General features: G+C 43.3%; 1 protein-coding gene across 1 annotated transcript in view; it reads right to left on the reverse strand.

The window, feature by feature from the left end:
* The window catches only part of ATP8B3 (ATPase phospholipid transporting 8B3), a 301,811-nt gene that overhangs the window by 95,321 nt on the left and 184,040 nt on the right, over nucleotides 1-22,450 (reverse strand). Inside the window, exons 24-25 of the mRNA XM_075201547.1 lie at nucleotides 9,558-9,797; nucleotides 7,302-7,440 (exon numbers count right to left, since the gene is read on the reverse strand). Coding sequence (XP_075057648.1) covers nucleotides 7,302-7,440; nucleotides 9,558-9,797 — 379 coding nt within the window. The remainder of the gene's footprint in view (nucleotides 1-7,301; nucleotides 7,441-9,557; nucleotides 9,798-22,450) is intronic.

The raw sequence follows: 22,450 nt of genomic DNA on the forward strand, positions 1-22,450 counted from the left end.
ACACCAACTCCTCCAGCAAATATCTTCATTTTTACTTCTCGAAATGCCTACAGCACATTATTTCAGCAGATGTCAATACCATACTTGCCAACTCTCCCATAATATCCGGGAGACTCCCGAAATCCGGGTCGGTCTCCCGGACTCCCGGGAGAGCAGGCAATTCTCACGATTCCCGGCCGGCTCTGCAAAGTAAATGGAGGGGGGGAAGGCTCATTGGCGCAGTGTACGTGTCATTGTGCCCCCCCTAGTTTTATTGGTCGAAAAGGTGATGACAGCTTTGGGGGCGGGGCTAATGATGTAATTCTTTGAGCCCCGCCCCCACACACCCACCTGCCCCCCGGACCTCCCGGGACACAAGTTGCCAATGTTGGCAACTATGGTCAATTCTTTTAAATTCTCCTCCTTTACTCCACATTCACATTTCTTGCTTAAGTCCATTATCAATAATAACACAGCTGCATAACTGGCATTGCTGGGTGCAGTAGTTCCACACATGCTGAAAACACTTAGCTCTCTCTCAAAGGTGTCAGAAAACAATTGCCATATTTCAGATGTTCTTGCACTCACTCCCACTAGGATTAACAACATCCAACTTTCCAGGGTTTCTCTTTGTCACGGTGCACATCATCCCATTGCAGGGATCCTCATACTCACAACCTCTATCCCCCTTAATGGGTTCATCACATTGCACCTCTCTGTATCTGCTGTAGAATTGTACCATATAAAAATGCTAATTTGTTATACTGCGCAAACGCACAAACTGAGATTGTACTTTGAGTTGGGCATTTCTTATACTTGCAGCTACATGTGTTTGGAGAGGCAGATCAGGGCCATTCATGTATATGTTCCCATAGGAGGTGTATGTTTGCATTATTTTATTGTTACATATAGGAGTGGTTGACAGCGCTAAAATTATTTTTAATTTTTGTTTATAATTGAGATGGCAGAGCAGCAGTGAACAGATGCCATGCGGGGTTTGAAGTGGAGAGGAAGAAAGAACAGAGCATCCTAGTACTTCAAAAGTGCTAGACATGCTCCTGGTGAGTGTGCCCATGGGACGAGACACCGGCCTGGCACGTAACACTTGAGCTGTCATCTTGCTCACCAGGAAATCCTTGCATCTCTTCAGATCTGGGTCAGTTGGAAACAAAGAGAAGACATAGCTTTTAAACTGAGGATAAAGCACAGGCGCCAAAATGTAGTGATCCGATTTCAAAATTTTGTCAACTCTTGGATCCTGGCGAAGCGAATAAAGCACTTGATCTACAAGTCCAACATACTTAGCGTAATTGCTTTGTTTCATCTCCTCCTTCAGTTTCTCAAACTCCTTTTCCAAAAGTCTAATTAAGGGAATCACTTGACTCAAGCTCGCTGTGTCTGAACTCAATTCACAGGTGACTACTTCGAATGGTTTCAGCACCGTGCACAACATGGAAAGTATTCTCCACTGTGCTTGACTAAAATACATCCTCCCTCCTTTCTCAATGACATGGCTTGTGGAGTAAGCGTGGATGGCATTTCGCTGTTTATCCATACGCAGAAGCATATATAGGGTGGAATTTCACCTTGTCACCACCTCTTGCTTCAGTTGGTGGCAAGGCAAAATACATTCCTCTTGCAGCTGCTCCAATCTCCTACACTATGTTGCCGAAAGCCGGAATTGTCCAGATATTGTACGGGCAACAGACAGCATCTCCTGCATGTCCCTGTCATTTTTTAAAAAGCTCTGCACCACCAAGTTTATTGTGTGAGCAAAACAGGGAATGTGATGGAATTCACCCAGCTGTAATGCTCTGACAATATTGGTGCCGTTATTAGAAATCACATATCCTGAGGAGAGTCCAAGAAGGATGTTGCAATGACATCCCTTAGTTTTTCAAACAGGTTGTAAGCATTATTACCTCTGACCTGCGCCTTGTCTCATCTCTGATAACAACCTCCCACTCCCTCCTTCAAGACTACTCCCCACTTATGGAATTCCCTACTATGCTCAATCAGACTTTCCCACAGCCTTCAAATCTTTAGATGCTCTTTGAAAATCCATCTCTTTTTTAGACGTGACCTTAGATAACACTATTCATACTATTGCACCCTCACAACTATCCCCATCTCCACTCTGAGCCACATCCTGAGGAGAGTCCAAATGGGATAAGCCATGTTGCAATGACATCTCTTAATTTTTGTAACAGATTGTCAGCTGTATGCCTCTTAATGAAGCCGGTGATACACAGAGTAGCCTGCCTCTGACAAATGTGGGTACATGCTGTTGCTGTTCCTGCTGGTGAAGGCGAATCACCAGCCCAGTGGGCTGTCACAGTCATATAATCTTTAGTTTGCCCAGTTCCACTTGTCCACATATCTGTAGTTAAGTGTACAGTGGGCAGAATGGCGTTTTGCAGCCCAATAATAGCATTTTTATGAACCTTCTGGTAGAGGTAAGGAATAGCTTATCTACTGAAATGGTGTCGTGATGGAATTTGGTAACGGGGACACAAGACCTCAAGTAACTGTCTAAAACTGCATTAATAGTGGATATTGGAAGCAGATCTAATACTAACATAGTCATTATGGCGACTGGGTGACAGCTTTCATACTTGCTTCCTCTTGCAAAGGATTGTTTAACAGTCAATTGCTGTAAACTATCAGTAGCCTTCTTCTTAGTCTGCTTCTGGGAAGATTCACCCCCAGCAGCAGCAGCAGCAGCAGTGGGACTAATGCTCATGAATTCTTCTGAGGAATCCAGGATAGTGGAGGAGTCATCTAGCCTTGGGAACTTGGATGCAGGACTAACTCCGATCGCTACTGAGGATTTGATGAGGATGGTGTTGTGGGTGTAGATTGCAGGCATCGGGATGTAGGTGAGAGAAGGGTCCTAGCTGATGATGGACTGCTTGTTTTTATTTTTTTAGCATAAGTTTCTGATTTTCGCAAAAGCTTGCCATGAACTCGCTTCAAATGGCATAACATGGATGAAGTTCCTAGATGGTAAAGGTCTTTACCTCAACTGACTGTGGCTTTACATACACTGCAAATGGCTAGGCTAACTGTTGTCAGGATTTGGGTAAAAATAATTCCACACATAAGAAGTAGATTTTTTGGTCTTATGTCCAGGTATGACAATGGCTTTCTTCTTATCACGTGCCAGAACTGCTTCCACCGGTGCAGGACTTACACAAACAACATCATTCTCATCAACTTCCTCATTAGTTCCCTTGTCTGCTACACAAATATCCCCTTCATCCTGTTGCAATTCCAAAGTGGCATCCTCAATTGGTGTATCACCAGCCACACTCGGGCTGCTCAGGCACAAATCTGCAGAAATGCAGAAAGATGGGTACACTATCAGAATGGTCACGATTACACATAGCACTCCTGGATGGACTCTCCTCAGGGACTTGTGTCATTTCTGAATCTGAACATACATTTTCCTCTAATGCCTTATTGTTTTCTTCCAGCTCGGCTTTTACATGAAAAAGTTTTGGACACCACTTTTGGAGTCTGAATGACAAGGTCTTTCTTGGTCACGACTGACCTTACAAGAAGATGCCTCAGTAACAGTTGCAGAACTCACAGTCATAGGCTTTACCAGATGATTTAGGGATTACTATCATCATGACTGGTGCCAGCAGCTGCTTTGTGCTCCTGCTCTTCTGTGTACTGCTGTGAATTCATTTTGATAACACCGTACACTTTGACTGCAAAATCAGTAGAAAAGCCTGCCAGGTCTAGTATTTGTATTTCAGAAATGACACTTAGCAATGGAGCACTCCTCTTTGTGTGTAACCTATATAACACTGTACAATTTGACTACAGATTTACAGATTTACACCAAGCCTGCCAGCCCAAGTATTTTGTAATGCTCCGGTCCCACAGATAGTACCTGTCTCATTACCTGCAGTCCATTCATCTGTAACCTGCCTTTTTCATTGGGTAAGCACTTCTGGAGCACTATTTAAACCTCCTGGATTCACCTGTCTGATGCCTGTTCTTCAAGCTCACTTCCTGCAACCTGTGGTTCTTGTTCCTGTTCTCCTTGTGGTTTGCCTATGTTCCAGTCTGCTCTCAGTTTGTGGTCTGTGCTAAACCATCGCTGTTCTAGTACCTCTCTTACCATCTCCAGTGTACATCATCGTGACAGCTTCAGTTCTCTCATCACTACCACTCAGAGCCGCTACTACATCTGTGACTCATCAGCTGTTACCACGGGTTACCTCCGTTACTCCAGTCTGCTCTCAGCCTTCAGCCCATGGCTGTGTTGAACTATTGTTGCTCCAGTACTTCCATTACCATCTCCAGAGTACTTCTTAGTGACAGCCTCTGTCTTCTCGTTGTATACCACAGAGCACCTATTCTCCTAGTGACTCATTGGCTGCTGACCATCAGCCTATATTATTGTTGTGCCTGTATTTATACCACTCGTCTGTGGACTCCATCGTCTCCATCCACTTCTCCTGGCTCCCCCACATCGTTCTGCTGTACACTCACTCACGGGACCGCGACCTGCAGACTTGGTGCAGCTAAGACCATACCTCCTTACGGGGGTTCCTGGTGAAAAACCACCTGTCTGTTAGACTCTGTGCCTGTGGGTGGGCTTAGCCATGTTCAGCAGAGCCTAGGGATCATTTTCCTGTAAGCCAACCGTGACATATTTGTATTTCAGCAATGATAATTAGCAACTGAGCAATGGAGCACTCTTCTTTGTGTGTTACATATATAACACAGTAGAATGTGACTGCAGATTTACAGTTTTACACCAAGCCTGCCAGCCCAAGTATTTGTAATTTCAGCAATGATAATTAGCGATGCAGCTCTGAAAAATGTCACTGTAGACTTTGTTGAACTCTGCTACCCACTCCTCTTTCTATTCTATCTAGCTTGCTGCCAAACTGCTCTACAGACTGTGCTACCCCTTCTTTGTCCCTCTGTGAAATGGCACTAGATCGCTGTGGAGGGCAGTACATATAAAATTCGGCTTGGCTCGGTACTCGGAAATGCTAAGTTCGGGTGTGTTCGGTTGTCGGGTAACCGAGCCTGAGCATCTAGTATTAAGTAAAAGAAAGATGATTGCTGCAACCTCAGGATTCCAAAGGCAAAACATTGTAAACAAAATAAATGTTGCTTTCCTAGTGAGATAAGGGAAGGTTCATCTGTTGAGGAATACAATAGTGTAATAAGTTAAAAATTGAATTTCAATATCTTTCAATGGAAATTTAGATCCAAACTAAAGTCATCTTTTACCTAGCTTAAAGCAAATTCAACCTCATTTAGAAAACTGTCTCAGACAAGTTTTTACTTTTGTTACTGGTTATGGTAGAACAAGTGATTAGTGATATTAACAATGTTTTGTGATAAATTTGTACACCAAAACAGATGTCAAACCGGTGCATTGGAATTTGAACCACAAAAACTTTCAGTGACAGCTCCTATTTACTTTGCTGATATCCCCAGCAGGAGAAGAACATCGCTAGGACATTGCAGACAGGAATATAAATGTGAAGAATACGGTGAATAACACTTGCTATGTACTGGTGTGAAACTCTTACTGGTGCTGTGCCCTCACTTACCTGGGGTGTCATGATGTGGTTTGGTACCCCACATGCTGTTGCCGTCCTCTTCTACTCTGACTATGGTGTGGATGTGGCATCCACTACAAGAGGGTTCCATGAATTCTCAGGTGTTTAACACAACATTCGTGGAGTGGACATTAGTGATTGTGCAGTACAAAATCAAATACATGTTGGCTACCAGACCATCTCATGGAATAATAAATGTACCTTTTACTTCCAACACCTTCTCTTCCTACACATATGCTTAACGGTTGCAATAGATCCCAATATGAAACACCAACTCCTCCAGCAAATATCTTCATTTTTACTTCTCGAAATGCCTACAGCACATTATTTCAGCAGATGTCAATACCATACTTGCCAACTCTCCCATAATATCCGGGAGACTCCCGAAATCCGGGTCGGTCTCCCGGACTCCCGGGAGAGCAGGCAATTCTCACGATTCCCGGCCGGCTCTGCAAAGTAAATGGAGGGGGGGAAGGCTCATTGGCGCAGTGTACGTGTCATTGTGCCCCCCCTAGTTTTATTGGTCGAAAAGGTGATGACAGCTTTGGGGGCGGGGCTAATGATGTAATTCTTTGAGCCCCGCCCCCACACACCCACCTGCCCCCCGGACCTCCCGGGACACAAGTTGCCAATGTTGGCAACTATGGTCAATTCTTTTAAATTCTCCTCCTTTACTCCACATTCACATTTCTTGCTTAAGTCCATTATCAATAATAACACAGCTGCATAACTGGCATTGCTGGGTGCAGTAGTTCCACACATGCTGAAAACACTTAGCTCTCTCTCAAAGGTGTCAGAAAACAATTGTCATATTTCAGATGTTCTTGCACTCACTCCCACTAGGATTAACAACATCCAACTTTCCAGGGTTTCTCTTTGTCACGGTGCACATCATCCCATTGCAGGGATCCTCATACTCACAACCTCTATCCCCCTTAATGGGTTCATCACATTGCACCTCTCTGTATCTGCTGTAGAATTGTACCATATAAAAATGCTAATTTGTTATACTGCGCAAACGCACAAACTGAGATTGTACTTTGAGTTGGGCATTTCTTATACTTGCAGCTACATGTGTTTGGAGAGGCAGATCAGGGCCATTCATGTATATGTTCCCATAGGAGGTGTATGTTTGCATTATTTTATTGTTACATATAGGAGTGGTTGACAGCGCTAAAATTATTTTTAATTTTTGTTTATAATTGAGATGGCAGAGCAGCAGTGAACAGATGCCATGCGGGGTTTGAAGTGGAGAGGAAGAAAGAACAGGGCATCCTAGTACTTCAAAAGTGCTAGACATGCTCCTGGTGAGTGTGCCCATGCCCACAATTTGACATGGTCACACCCCTATCTTGGTGCCAGAGAGATCAACGTTGGATGGTATGTCTTAGTGTCAGTGATAGGTTGTTCGCATGGTGCTGTGTTGCATCATAGCGCAGCACAACACTGACATAGAAGAGCAGAAGCAAGAAGCACAAAGTAAGAAGCATCTGCGACTTTTTTATACAAGATATTTAAACTGATCTGACATTGTTTGTTATGCAAGGTAATAAATAGTTGCTATTTTATTGCTGTTTAGTAAAAGTATATGTAAATTACATATTATAGTGCTTTAATATGATTCAGTTCATGTATGACCTCACGAAATAGAGGGGTTATGGCAATAATTAAGCTAATTTTATGGCAATAACAAATCATGACATGATAAGCAAACATTATTTACCTTACCTGGGAATTGGAAGAGGGTTGGCATTACTCTGAAGAGTGGAACTGATTGGGTAAGAAGTGACAATAGGAAATAAATTATTGGACTGATGATAAATGCAAGTCCCGAGACAAGGGTCCAGTATGAGATCTCAAAAATGATCTGTTAGAATAGAAATATATATTATTATATTACTTTGGTCACTAGTTAAAAGACAGAGGCAGAGCATTCTGACAATATTGGATTGATTTTCATTAGAATCCTGGCAAACATCAGGTGCTGTAATCTGGTCTATTCCTCCCATGAGAATAGGGGAGAAGCAAATCTCATGCAGTACAATACTAGGGGGAAGGAAACAACAAGTCAGGTCTTCTCCCTGTCCTACCCCTGGAAGTAGTGTCACTGGCAGTACTCTGCAATATTTGATTTCATGAAAGGCAGGATTATTCGAGTCACAAACCCACCTTCCCACAATTACTATCATTGCCGTACAACATTGTGAGTAGAATAGGAACTTAGAAGGTAAGGGAAGCATTCTTATTCTTTCACCACTACTTCACTCTTTGGGGTAAATGTATGATGCTGCGATTTTTAAATCTTCAATGCAAAGTCGCCGATTTCCGGCGAGTTGAAAAAAATCGCAGCATCATACATTTACCCCCTTGTGTCAGTCACTGTGCTGCTAATGCAGTTATTGCAAGAAAGAGTGGATGTATTGATGAGTTTGTCTAATCAAACTAAAGGGTGAAACTCTCAGGCTCTCAGGTCTGCTTAGCAGTATAGGAACAGTTAAACAATTACAAATAATATAAATTGGCAACATAATATTACTCTTAGTTAACATAAAAAATATTGTCAACATGTGTTCTTATAAAATACCCTGACTGGGATGTTTTTCTGTGTTTTTGTATAATGTTAGACATTAGATGGCAGTATTGCATTTCCACTACAACTGAATGAAACGTTATTCAGCTTTTACTTTGTTTTTATGAAAGTTCATGAAACATTTTAGTTCTTTTTAACAATCTAACAACCTATATTAATTAAGCCTTATTGTAGAAGCAAAGAAAACTACCACCATGCGCTGTATACTTGGCAGTACACAAAAAAAGAATTTGTATGATACTCTATAGATAATAAGATTAATAGAAGTCACCGAGGAATTCTGTGACCATATCTATAACACCAGGGCTATTTTTAGTGTGCCCATGGCAAAGATCACATTTGTAGGTCCCCAGACAATGTCGCAGAATTTTCTGAAATTCCAAAATAAGTCCAAATCGCAGGTAACAGAATTTCTGAAGTTTCTGAAGTTTCATACACCACTACAATTTAGTCTCATCTATGTGTTGTGCCAAACAGACAGTGATTCTGTCACATGACAGGGTTAGCCCATGTGTGGCCACTTTTAACTGTGAGTACTAGAGGAATGGTAAAATTTTCTCACTAGACTTGAAAGGCCCATTCACAAGATTTTTATTTACAGCGATGTAGGCCTGTTTCCTGTTAATGCATTTCTTATTGCGCACTAAAAGTAAATAAATTGTAATTTCAGGACCAGTTTAACTTTCAATTAATCGATTACTTGCAATGAAGTTCTCATAAAAGGGCCTATTTATAAATATTTAGGAATATTTCCCCCAGTGCGGCGATATATATTATATATTATGTTTTACTGCCACTTAGCATGGTGAAAAAAAACAATTATCGCCTATATGTATGAAAAAAGGGTTGCAGAGCAATATAATCGTATCTCAAGGGATATTTCCTGTCAATTGGTCCTCAAATAATATGAAGGCTATCAGTAAGGCCAACACAATTGAAGTTAACTACCTGTGATCATGAGCACGATGACGCAATTAGCATCATCATATTCTTTGTTCCCTTTCAATTCATGATGCAAATTTAATCAAATCACACCCGATCTTCTTTTCATACCAAGCCTCCACAACTGTATATCTTGTAACGCTGCCTAAATCTTAAATTCTTAGGGGCATATTCAATTCCGATCCCGATTTGCGGGATCGCGCCGGAACGGCCGCAAACCTAATCCGCGGTACCACAATAACGTGGACTTTCGTTCGCAGCCCATAGGGCTGCGTGCGAAAATCCGCATTATTGCGATACCGTATTACCGGCAGTAGTGCGCATTTTCCGGATCGGAATTGAATATGCCCCTTGATGTTCTTTGAAAACAACTTAATAATTCGGGACTTCAAGTGCCATGCAACTGCTGCTTTCGCTTAACTTGTATTATTTGGGATAATATAAATCTTTACCTCAAGAGTAACAGCCATAATCACGGCGGTAGCTGTTGTAACTGCAAATGATTGATAATCACAGGTACTACCAGGACCTGTAGAGTCTTGGCACGCCCCAAGCAGCATGAAGAAAGATGCTAATGAAGTTAAAATCCCTTTTACAAAAGACCATGCGAATATCTTGTAAGTGAAGAGAGAACCGGTCTGCCCCACTTTGTATAATTCAGGCAGCTGCAGGCTCATTTTAGCACAGACATCCTGCAAAAAGAAAAAAAACAAAAGTGGATGCACAAATGACTCATATTACAATATATGTGCTATGCAGTAGATTTACTATGATATGCATTACTCTGTACTAGTTGGGTGCATTAGGTTCCTTGAAGAATGCGGGGCTAAGCTGTATTGATGCTCTGCATATTGCGCCCGAGTTCATAAACAAGATTTTATGCATACTTGCCAACATTTCTTTTTCTTTTTCCGGGAGATGCCGGCTGGGACGTGGGCGTGCAGGGGGCGGGGCTGCGAAATCGCGTCATTTTGGCCCCGCCCCCGTGACGGAATGACGCAAATCGCGTCATTTTACAGCGGGGGCGGGGCTAAACGCCGCGATTCCGGGTGAATCGTGGCGTTTAAACTGAATTTTTCCCCCTTCCTATCAGGGAGATTGCCACACTCGTCCGGGAGACTCTCGCAAAATGCGGGAGTCTCCCGGACAATCCGGGAGAGTTGGCAAGTATGATTTTATGTTATGAGGCAAGATACTTAAATGAGCTACATTGGCTAGGAATTCCACAGTTAGGGGATTCCTAGTTTAGTAGGCAGCTGCAGAACCTTTTTAGTCTATACAAATTATTTGCATTTTATGTGTTGTGTGAAATCAGGCATCAGTCAACACTCTCAGTGGTGATCCAACTATTAGCACACAAATATCAATGTAATGAAAAAAGGGTGGAGAATGAGACAGAACAAAAACATTAAATTGTAGACGTGCCAAACACAAAACACGCCCTATGGTTTATTTACAATATAAATGAGGTTTGAATAATAGTATTTAAGGAGAACAAATTCATAGGGCAAAAGTCATAATATGCAAGATTTAAGTGACAATTTTACATTTTTCACCATGCATATTTCCATCTAGGACCACAGTACTGCAAAACATTCACAGATGCAATACCCAAACCAGAAAATTGTCATACACAGGGCCGGATTAAGGGGGGGGCACAGGGGGCATGTGCCCCGGGCCCCCCTCTCTCAGGGGGCCCCCCCGGGACCAGCTGTGGCTCTTTTTGCTGCCCCCAAATGTCAGTCTACAAGGGGCAGCACAGGGTTCCGTTTTTAAGTGCTCTCTTGGCACTATAAGCACAAGCATGCTTTTGCTTTTTTTTTTTGAGTGTTCTGGGCTTCCTTAGCTGCCGTGTAGATGACAGTGTGAGGAGGAGCAGAGAAGATCTGCCCTGCCTGTCTGTGGGGGATAAGGTAAGTTAAGATCTGCTGTGTGTGTGACTTTCTGTGTGTGTGAGAGACTTTGTGTGTGTGTGACTTTCTGTGTGTGTGACTTTCTGTGTGTGTGTGTGACTGTGTGTGTGAGACTTTCTGTGTGTGTGTGTGTTTGTGTTTGTGTTTGTGTGACTGTGTGAGACTTTCTGTGTGTGTGTGACTGTGTCTGTGTGTGTTTCAGCCAGAGGAGGAGGCAATTATGAAAATGAAGGGGATAATTGTGGACAAGGAGAGGGGGTGATTTATGGACAAGGAGAGGGGGTGATTTATGGACAAGGAGAGGGGGTGATTTATGGACAAGGAGGGGGTGATTTATGGACAAGGAGAAGGGGTGATTTATGGACAAGGAGAAGGGGTGATTTATGGACAAGGAGAAGGGGTGATTATGGACAAGGAGAAGGGGTGATTATGGACAAGGAGAAGGGGTGATTTATGGACAAGGAGAGGGGGTGATTTATGGACAAGGAGGGGGTGATTTATGGACAAGGAGAGGGGGTGATTTATGGACAAGGAGAGGGGGTGATTTATGGACAAGGAGAGGGGGTGATTTATGGACAAGGAGAGGGGGTGATTTATGGACAAGGAGGGGGTGATTTATGGACAAGGAGAGGGGGTGATTTATGGACAAGGAGAGGGGGTGATTATGGACAAGGAGGGGGTGAATATACAAATAGAGGGGGTTGCAGAGTGACAACCCAGGAAGGGAAACCAACGCTGATGAGAAGGGGGTTGAAGATGCTAAGTAGGTGGGGAATGAGGAGTGAGAGGGAAGATAGAGAATTAAGATGAAGAGGATTGAGGAGTGGGATGTTGGGGATATAAATGGAGAACAGAGAAGTACGATGTGCTCAGACCTAGATTGTCTATTTATTGTGGACCCTCTCTCCATGCCCCAGGGAAGTAGCTTTTCTAAAAGTGGGCATTATGGTAAAAATGACAAAATTATGGCATAATGTACAAAATGTAATATGCCTCCATGCTAGCTCTGTTGCCTTGCAACAAATCAGGCCTGCTAGTGCTTAGCTGGACTAGGCTGTTAGGGATAACCAATATATACTTACATATAGTAAGGTTATTTTGTTAATTATTTGTGGAGTGATTGTGAGGTATTTAATGTGTGCTTGAGTTTGGGGAAGAGTGCTATTTATTAAATGTGAATATGAATTATAAAATGTTGGCAATGGTTTTGAAAAATAGGTTTATTTATTACATGTAAACTCTATTCATTTATACCAGGCTGTTTGGTGGGGAGGGAAATAAGTTTATTAAATGTGTACGCTATTAATTTAATGTCGGGGCTGCTTGGGGAAAATAGTTCTATTATTAAAAGTGAATAGTATTAATTTAATTCCAAATTTGGGGCTGGTTGCAGGGAGGGAGGCCTAATTATTAAAGGGGGTGCTATTGATTTATTAACAGGACTCTTTGGGGACTCCTAAACTTTATGTACCTGTTTTTGATTCAAAATAGGGCCCCGACATCCCAGAATCTACACAAATGGCAACTGAGCCTAAGACACCAGCAGCCACAGGTGGTGAAAGCGACAACAGCAGGTAGGGGAGACCAGGACCATCTTCCAACCGTTCTCAATATGGTGGGACTGTCCAGAATTTGGGTGACTGTCTCACTTAGTCAGGATTTGGTCTGACTACAAGGATAGTTGGGAGATATGTCCTACTTCACACTGTTATGCTTGTAAAGGCAGAGTTGTGTGCATCTAACAGTAGTGCACATAGCATTGCCTGTTTATTTGTTTAAACTTAATATCATATTCGACAATATGGGGCCCCCCTGTCTTAAGTGCCCCGGGCCCCCCAGAACCTTAATCCAGCTCTGGTCATACACCTATGTATTGGAGAAAAAAATAAATCCATTGCATGTCTGCATACTTTGCAATAAGTAAATGACCCTGTTTATGTGTTCAGTGTGAAGTCTGTATCTGCCAAAATTCAGTCAGAAGGAATTCTTGATTTCCATAACTCATTAGATTCATTAAAGCCATTAGAAAACACAAAACACATGGGTGGATATTCTTCAAACTTATTATTATATAATATAGCTATATCATTACCTATAACTTTTGCTCACCAGCTAAACCTCACACCTTCTCCTTGGGTTCTCCTATTGACTCCACCCCTCCATTGTCTTTGCACCTCTTTCAGTGGCTCTAAAGCTGTTAGTCGGGCCCACTCCAATGGGCAAAGGTTTGAATCTGTGCTGAATATACCCCTTGCACCCCAGTAGCTGTGATGAGAGTTGTACTGTTGTTTGTTTACTGTACTGTACTGTTATACCATATACTGTCTTGTTGTTTTAACTCTGTATTGCACTGCAGACCTATAAATTCTGTACCACACAAATGCACACTAGGGTCATCTTTAAAATAAACCAATTCTCCTACTAGTAAACCTTAGCAAAGGAAACCCCACATGAAGACATGGAGAACCTACAATCAGCAAGCATGATGCCAAGAAAACCCCCAAAAAGAGGCACACAGCTACTTCAAGCTGGTTGATAATCACAGGAGTGACCATGCAGTGAGAGTATCACACATCGCACCAGCTAACCTCTTATTCTGGCTGCTCTGAACTGAGCATGGGCACACCAGGTCTTTTCAAAACTCCCTACATTCACTTGATTGGCTAAGTACCTGTCATCCTGTCTATTTAAAGAACCTGCCTCCTTACTATGGTACCTGTCATCCTGTCTATTTAAAGCACCTGCCTCCTTACTGTGTGTGACTGGATCACTATTAAATGACTCTTGGTAGAAATGTATTTAAAGCAAATAGCGCAGGCCGCTGATTTATATAAGTTGCCAATGCACTTATTTTTTGATATTGTGTATATTGTGAGATAGGAAATCGTTATCTCTGAGACCAGGGTAGAATTTTTTTTTTCTGTTTACCCTTGCTAAAGGAAATACCTTATTTCTGATGTATATAACCGATACAATCAGCCTGTGTTTACCAAGCCTTTGGTGTATTGTGATGTGGGGTAGTGGCTTGTTTTTTGGGTTCTTTTTTCTGTTCTGTGGAAATGTGTATTCGGCGACTGTCTGAAGTATTCATGCTAGTCAGACCTTTTGACTTGCTAGTGGGTTTCCTGCCTCTGAAATAAGATCCAGGAAATCACAGCAAGGTTTTTAAGAATTTCATAGCTAAGTATAAATATTAGTGGCTTTGCAATGCATGTAAATCTATGTTTGGTAAACGGGATTACATCCTGATTCTAAAAATAGCTGTGTCCAAATCTTTATAATTGCACTGACTTGTACACTGAAATGTATTCTTCTGATTTTCATCTGACCTGATCACATTGGTACCTTCCAGTGTGAGAGCAAATAAACATCTTGCTTCAAGACCTGCTTGAAAACATCTTCAATATTGCTGTATTCCTGTGATCTGCAGATTAGACCCAAAATCGAATCCGTTCTCCGGCTTTCTGAGGTTTGGACCCAAGCTTTTCCAGTACCACCGCTCTGCTTGCTACCCATGCAGCCATGGTTAGTGTGATAGGCCAGGGGGGATTCATCCACAGCAACTCTGATCTATAGTGAGAGGTCAGGAGCACCAGCACGGGTACACCAGCAATGAGGTACACTAGCAGCGTCAGTTACCCAGAAGGAACGGGGTTCTGAGGGCCATAGAAGGAGCTCAGTGGTGGCAGCATTGTAAGCCACTCCTACTACAGCAAAAGGGCGCATTTGGGATAACGAAAGGGAATGGTGACAAAGTAAGCCCAGCGGGTTCCGAGCAACAACAGACAGGGTGGCATAGGCGGTCCATCCTGTCACACTATGGTTGCCAGATCTTCAGGTCTCCTTACCTGTTAGGACGTTTCCTCCTCTGGCTCCTGTTTACTGTGTATACCTGTATGACCTCCACAGTCAAGTTGCTGCTGCTACACTGCAGATTGTTGTGCATCTTCCCTGATCCTACTCCAGGGCTTCCAGCTCATCAGGATCTCAGCGCTTCATTACCCTGCAGCCTGTTGCTCTCCTGTGTATACCTGCATCACCTCCGCAGTAAAGTTCGGGCCGCTACTCTGCAGATCGTTGCATATCTCCTCTGATCCTGCTCCAGGGCTTCCAGCTCATCAGGACCTCAATGCTTCATCACCCTGTACTCTATTGCTCATCTGTGTATACCTGTAACACCTCCGCAGTCAAGACATTGCCGCTACGGTGCAGATCATTGTGCATATCCACTAATCCTGCTACAAGGCTTCTAGCTCATCAGGACCCTCGTGCATCAACATCCTGCAGACTATTGCGCTCTTCTATAACTGAACTTCCACTTACAATTTGGACCTGCCTGCAGCACTTTGACATATCCTTATTGCAACTAATATCTCCTGATCCTCCATCTAGTCTCACTCATCACCCCACAGAGGACCGCGACCTGTGGTTAGAGAGCTGCTAAGCCCATATTCCCTTGCGGAGATCCCTGGTAAAAACATCTCTTTCAGTTAGACTCCGCACCTTTTCGGCGGTAGTATTCACCTGAGCAGACTTTGAGGCCCATCCTGACTCTGATCTCATCATAGAGAGAGAGAGAGAGAAAAAGAGTATTTTCCAGAACCATAAGAGGAATGAGGTTCAGTTGAGATAAATAAAGGACAGTCATTCCTGCCAGCTGCTGATTGTCATTATCATCATTTATTTATATAGCGCCAACATATTCCGTAGCGCTTTACAATTGGGGACAAACATAATAAACTAATAAACAAACTGGGTAAAACAGACAAAGAGGGGAGAAGGCCCTGCTCGCAAGCTTACAATCTATGGGACAATGGGAGATTGACACATGAGGTTAAGTATACATTTTGCATCTTGGCCCAGCCAGACTGCAAAGGTAAAAGTGACTCATAAGCTAAATGATCCTGTCACACAACAATGTTGGTAAGGGGGTAGTTTTCTTGTGTGAAATTGTGTAACAGGCTAAAGGTAATGAGGTTAAGAGGGTGGTTGAGGAATATTATAAACTTTTCTGAATAGGTAGGTTTTCAGAGAACGCTTGAAAGTTTGTAGACCAGAGACTGTCAGTCATTCCTGCTAGCTGCTGATTGTCTTGACATTTCTACAGTGACTAGTTCATTTTTCATGTCACAACCTTCCATTGTCTCTACTTATTTCAATCATATCACACCACTGCTACCTGCATCACCAATGACAGCTTTAATACTGGTGGTTGATAATGCTTCTGCAAATTACAATTGTTATTTCATTACCTTATGTATCAAATTTTCTCCTCACCTCTTAAATTGTAAGGATCAATAGGGAAGAAACATTTTCATTATTATTATTATAGACAATAATTAGTTACACAGTACAATGGAGGACAGGGATAAGCTGGAAGCAGCCAATCATGAGACAAACCGGTGAGCAGGGCAAAGCGCAATCAGTATCGGACTGGGGCATGTAGGACCCACCAGGGGACTGCAACGCTATGGGCCCACCAGAGGGGGTGTGGCCAGCCATCATAGAGGCAAGACCAGACACTAGAGAGGGAGTGGTTAGCCTAAGAAAGACAGCTAGCACCATAGTGTAGTATAAAAAGAATGCAGTGTGTATATAAAGAGTACACAGTCTTGACCTGCATCTTAGATTGGGCAGAACAATCACCAAAATTCGGCATTCTCCTACTAGTATCAGAACATTTGATAGACTGTCCTACCAGTTCTTGTCATTTTCACCACCTGTGGCTGCAGGTTTCTTTAGTTGCGGCTTGTCTGGATCCTGGAATGTTGGGGGCCCTATTTGGGAAAAAAATGGGTACATTGAGAAAATTCCAACCAGCCCAAGCTTTAAATCAACAGAACCCATGATTAATAATTAGGCCTTCCATCAGCCCCATCATTAAAATAATAGTATTCCCATTTAATAAATAAACCTATTTCCCTCTCTCCAAACAACCCCAACAATAAATTAATAGTATTTACATTTCAGAAATATACCTATTTCCTAAAACCATCACTGCCACTAAATAATTCATAGTCACATTTAATAAAGAGACCTCATTCTCCCCAAGCTCACCCCCACATTCAATAGCCCCCAAACCACCCCATTTTAAATTAATAGTCTCCATTATTAAATTGTCCCACCATCACCCCACAAACAAAATAGTAACCATTAATTAGCAATCACCTATCTCACACACACACACACACACTACATTGCCACAAGCCCCCTGTGGCATCACACACACAAACTGCCACAAGTCCCCTGTGCCATCACACATACATCACCACAAGCCCCCTGTGCCATCACACACATTACTGTGCCCCTTCATCATCACCACGCTGTGCTGCCTTATGATCACACTGTGCCCCTTCAACATCACACTGTGCCCCTTCATCACAACCATGCTGTGCCCCCTTATGATCATACTGCACCCTCCATGCTGCTTTTCCCCCCTTCATCACTCTGTGCCATGCTACTCCCGCTCCCCTTCATCACACTGTGTCATGCTGCCCCCTCCCCTTCATCACTCTGTGCCATGCTGCCCCCGCACCCCTTCTTCACACTGTGCCATGCTGCCCCCACTCCCTTTCTTCACACTGTGCCATGCTGCCCCCCTCCCCTTCATCACTCTGTGGCATGCTGCCCCCTCCTCTTCATCACACTGTGCCATGCTGCCCCCACTCCCCTTCATCACACTGTGCCATGCTGCCTCTCTCCACTTCATCACCACTGTGGCATGCTGCCCCCTTCCCTTCATCACTCTGTTCCATGCTGCCCCTTCATAATTCTGTGCCATGCTTCCCCCCTTGCCTTCATCACAATGTGCCATGCTGCCCCTTCACCATTCTGTGCCACGCTTCCCCCTCTCTCCATCACACTGTGCCATGCTGCTCTGCCCCTTCATCACACTGTGCCATGCTGCCCCCACTCCCCTTCATCACACTGTGCCATGCTGCCCCCCCTTCATCACACTGTGCCATGCTGCCCCCCCTTCATCATTCTGTGCCATGCTACCCCCCTTGCTTTCATCACACTGTGCCATGCTGCCCCCCTTCACCACTATGTGCCATGCTGCCCCCTCTCTCCATCACTCTGTGCCATGCTGCCCCCCTCCCCTTCATCACACTGTGCCATGCTGCCCCCTGCCGCTTCATCACACTGTGCCATGCTGCCCCCACTCCCATTCATCACACTGTGCCATGCTGCCCCCCTCCCCTTCATTACACTGTGCCATGCTGCCCCTTTCACCACTCTGTGCCATGCTACCCCCTCTCTCCATCACACTGTGCCATGCTTCCCCCCTTCCCTTAATCACACTGTGCCATGCTGTCCCCACTCCCCTTCATCACGCTGTGCCATGCTGCCCCACCTCCCCTTCATAACACTGTGCCATGCTGCCCCTTCATCATTCTGTGGCATGCTGCCCCCCTTGCCTTCACCACACTGTGCCATGCTGCCCCTTCTCTCCATCACACTGTGCCATGCTGCTCCCTCCTCTCCTTCATCACTACGCCATGCTGCTTCTCCCCTATCCTTCATCACTCGGTGCCTTTCTCTCCCCCTCCTCCCTTCTTCATCATTCTGTGTCTTTCTCTCCCCACCCTTCTTCATCACTCAGTGCTTTTCTGTCCCCCTCCCCCTTCTTCATCACTTGGTGCTTTTCTGTTTTCCTCCTCTTGTCTCCGGTCCTTTACTTACTTTTGTATTAGCTTCTTTCACCTCTTGTCTTTTGTCTTCTGTCTGGGTCCTCTCTGTACCGCTCCTCACTGAATGTTGGGCATGTTGTGATGATGTCATGCCCAACATTCAGTGCAAACTGAGCACAGAGAAAGCAAGTGTGATTCCGGCGCCACGATCATGTGAGTACTTATTTATTTCTTTTTTTTGTTACCCAGCTTCCCCCACCAACAAAGGAGGCAGAGCCATTGTTATTGTCTTTGCCCTTAGTTTTGCCCTCATTCAAGATGGCCGTGATTGCCTCATGAAGTTTCCATCTTGGATCTCTGTTATGAACTTGCCCTTACAATAGCCCTTATCCAAGATGGCTGGGACTGTCTCATGAAGATTCCATCTTGGATCCCATTTCCTGTTTGGGCCTAGAAAAGGCACTTCCTGTTATGAAGCCTTTGCACGAGTATTGTGTTTGTATCTGAACCAGATGCTTCCACAGAACCTTGCCTCCTTGTTATTTGGACTACAAGTACTTGATACTTCCACCAGACCTTTATACACTTGTGACTTTGGACTTTATTTGTTGGACATTGGAGATTTATTTATATACCAAAATGAATCCTGTTGAATTCAGAAATACCTGGCTATTGGGTTCTGTTTGTGATACCAGAAGTGTGACAGCCATACACCCCACCCCGCAACCAATAATAATAAAAAAAGACAAAATAAAAAACATTTTAGGGTAAAAAAACGGGAGTGAGGCCCCGGGCCAGGCCCCTCTGGCATGTCCGAGACCGGGTAATTACCGGGTAATTAGTACCCGCTCGCCCCCCCTTCTCAGCGGCACTGAGTGTGATAGGGTGAGGGAGTGAGTTCCATAGGTAAGGAGCAACGCAGGAGTAAGGAGATAATTAAAGGGGCGGAGAGGCGTTTTTTGTTTTCAGAGCAGAGAGTGTGGGAGAAATCTTGGGTGGAGATGAGGTTGGAGATGCAGGGGAGAGTGGTATGGCTGAGGGCTTTGTAGGTGAGGGTGTGGAGTGAACTGGATTCTGTAGGGGATAGGGAGCCAGTGTAGTGACTGGCAGAGATGCGAGGTAGAAAAAGAGCGCTGAGAGAGGAAAATGTCTCAAGCCATAGATTTCAGGATGGAATAAAGTAGGAAGAAGTGAGTGTAAGGAAGAAACATATTTGGCCTGATTCATCAAGGGACGTATCTGCCAATTTTGTGCGCAAAACCACACTGCGCATGCCCAGAATCAGGAGTTAAATACGCAAAACAGTGAGAAGCGAACAAATAAGTAGTAAAAGTATCTGCATATACAAGTCCACTTACGACACCCTACATCCTTCGAATTAAAAAAGGGTGTGTGATGGGCACTGTGAACGACTCAAGGTAGGTGTTTACCTCCGGATATGTATGATTCTTACTCTGTACATTGCAATTTAAGTAAAACCATGCGCAACACTTACCCCAGCTCTGGGTCATGTCTAAGTCCAAAGCTATTGCGGCAGCGCGGAATGAACTTTCCCCTGATCGCACAGCTGACCATACACCTGCATACACTTCTCTAATAACAAACCATTATAAAAGATTTACTGATGCACATTTACAATTGTTCGAAGTTTGAAGTGGTTGTTGTGAAAGCTTATATATAATAGCAAATTCATTTATTTGCCTGTTTTTTTTCCTGAGAGGTATGTTTTCTCTGTCTTATGCAGTGTTTTTTTTTTAATGTCTAAACTGTATTGTATATTTTTTAATCCAAATTAATAATGCTTCTCTGTTTTATAATGCTGTTATGTGTCTGTTGAATAGTTTTTCACATGCTTGATTATTTTTTTTTTGGATACCTCCCCCCTTAAACCATTGTTTTTTGCAAGAGGTATGTTTGCTCTGGGTACATATTTTTAAGATGGGATAACAATAATAATAATAATAATAATAATAATAATAATAATAATAATAATACATGAAAGTAAATTGTCACTGGTGCACTACATGTCCCAGGATGGTCAGGTTGCCATTAAGTATTACTAGTACTACAAGCACAAGACTACTCCATGGCTGCAAAGCCATGCTGAGACCTGTGATGTTCCCAAGACATATTTAAATACAATCCATATACACGTTTAAACATCATTTTTAAGACCAAAAATTGGTCACCTACATGATAGTGTGATCCAAACAGAACCAAAACTCAGGTAGATTATGCAAAATCATCTGCCCTACAAAGTAAACTCTTTTTAAATACATTATTACATTTTTTATAAAAAATAATATTAATAAACATTAGACATGCTCACTGACCCCCGTGTTTTGGTTTTGGTTTTGGATCTGGATTACCGTCGTGTTTTGGTTTTGGTTTTGCCAAACCGCCCTTGCGTGTTCTGGTTTTGGTTTTGTTTGGTTTTGTTTTGCAATTTTGTTTAAAAATCAATGTTTTTGGACATCAAATAACCGAATTTAGTGCTCCACCTGTTTCTTGGACAAGTAAGGTAATTCTAAAGCTAATAAATTAGGAAGAAAACAGTTTAATCCCTGGTAGGCCGTCCTCAATTCTGCACACAAACCTGATTGTCTTCCTCTTCATCTTAGCCTATTGGCAATGCAGCCATCATCTTTGGGTGTATATTACACCCTACACTTATATATAAAGAAATGGACAAAGGCAGTTTGGGTTCTGACTCTATAGGCCCCCCACCACTTGTAGAAAATACTAAAAAATTCAGCCATTATAGAATTTACAATATAAATTGAAATGGACAAAGGCAGTTTGGTTTCAGTCCCTAAAGCCCCCCCGCCCTCCACTTGTAGTTAAATAGAAAAAAAGCAGCCTGCATAGACTGTAGAATTAGAAAATAAAAATAAATGGACAAAGGCAGTTTGGTATCTGTCTGCATCAGACCCCCTCTCCACTAGGAGTAAAATAGCAAACTATTCAGCCGTTATAGAATCTAGAATATAAATAGATACCAAATTGCCTTTCTCAATTTCTGTCTGCATCATAATCATCAACATCATCATTAGTGCCCTTGTCGCCTACACAAATCTCCCCCTCATCCTCTTCTAATTCCAAAGTGGCATCCTCAATTGGTGTATCACCGGCTACACTCGGGCTGTTAAGGCACACATCAGCAGAACTGCTGAAAGGACCCTTCTTTATGGGTACACTGTCACTAACAGAATGCTCATGATTAGACATACCACTGGTGGATAAACTCTCCACAGGGATTGGTGTCATTTCTGATTCAGAGTAAGGGTGTGCACCGGGCACTTTTAGTGTTTTGGGTTTTGGGTTCTGGTTAGCTTGAAGTTTTGGGTTCTGATTTGTTTTGCCAAAACACCCGACGAAAGGTTTTCGTTCTGATTTGTGGTTTTGGGTTCTGATTTATTTTTAAAAAAGCATAAAAAGTGCTAAAATCTAGTTTTTTGTTGGTTTTTCACTAGAGATGAGCGCACTCGGATTTCGTGAATCCGAGCCCACCCGAACGTTTCCGATCCGAGTCGGATCCGAGACAGATCCGGGTATTGGCGCCAAATGGAAACCTGAAACCGAGGCTCGGAGTCATAATCCCGCTGTCGGATCTCGCGATACTCGGATCCTATAAATTCCCCGCTAGTCGCCGCCATCTTCACTCGGGCATTGATCAGGGAAGAGGGAGGGTGTGTTAGGTGGTCCTCTGTCCTGGTAGATCTCGTGCTGTGCTGTTTAGTTCTGTGCTGTGCTGTGCTGTGCTGTGTTCTGCAGTATCAGTCCAGTGGTGCTGTGTGCTGT

Source organism: Mixophyes fleayi, chromosome 1 (assembly GCF_038048845.1).
Source record: "Mixophyes fleayi isolate aMixFle1 chromosome 1, aMixFle1.hap1, whole genome shotgun sequence".
In the NCBI taxonomy this organism is placed as follows: Eukaryota; Metazoa; Chordata; class Amphibia; order Anura; family Limnodynastidae; genus Mixophyes; species Mixophyes fleayi.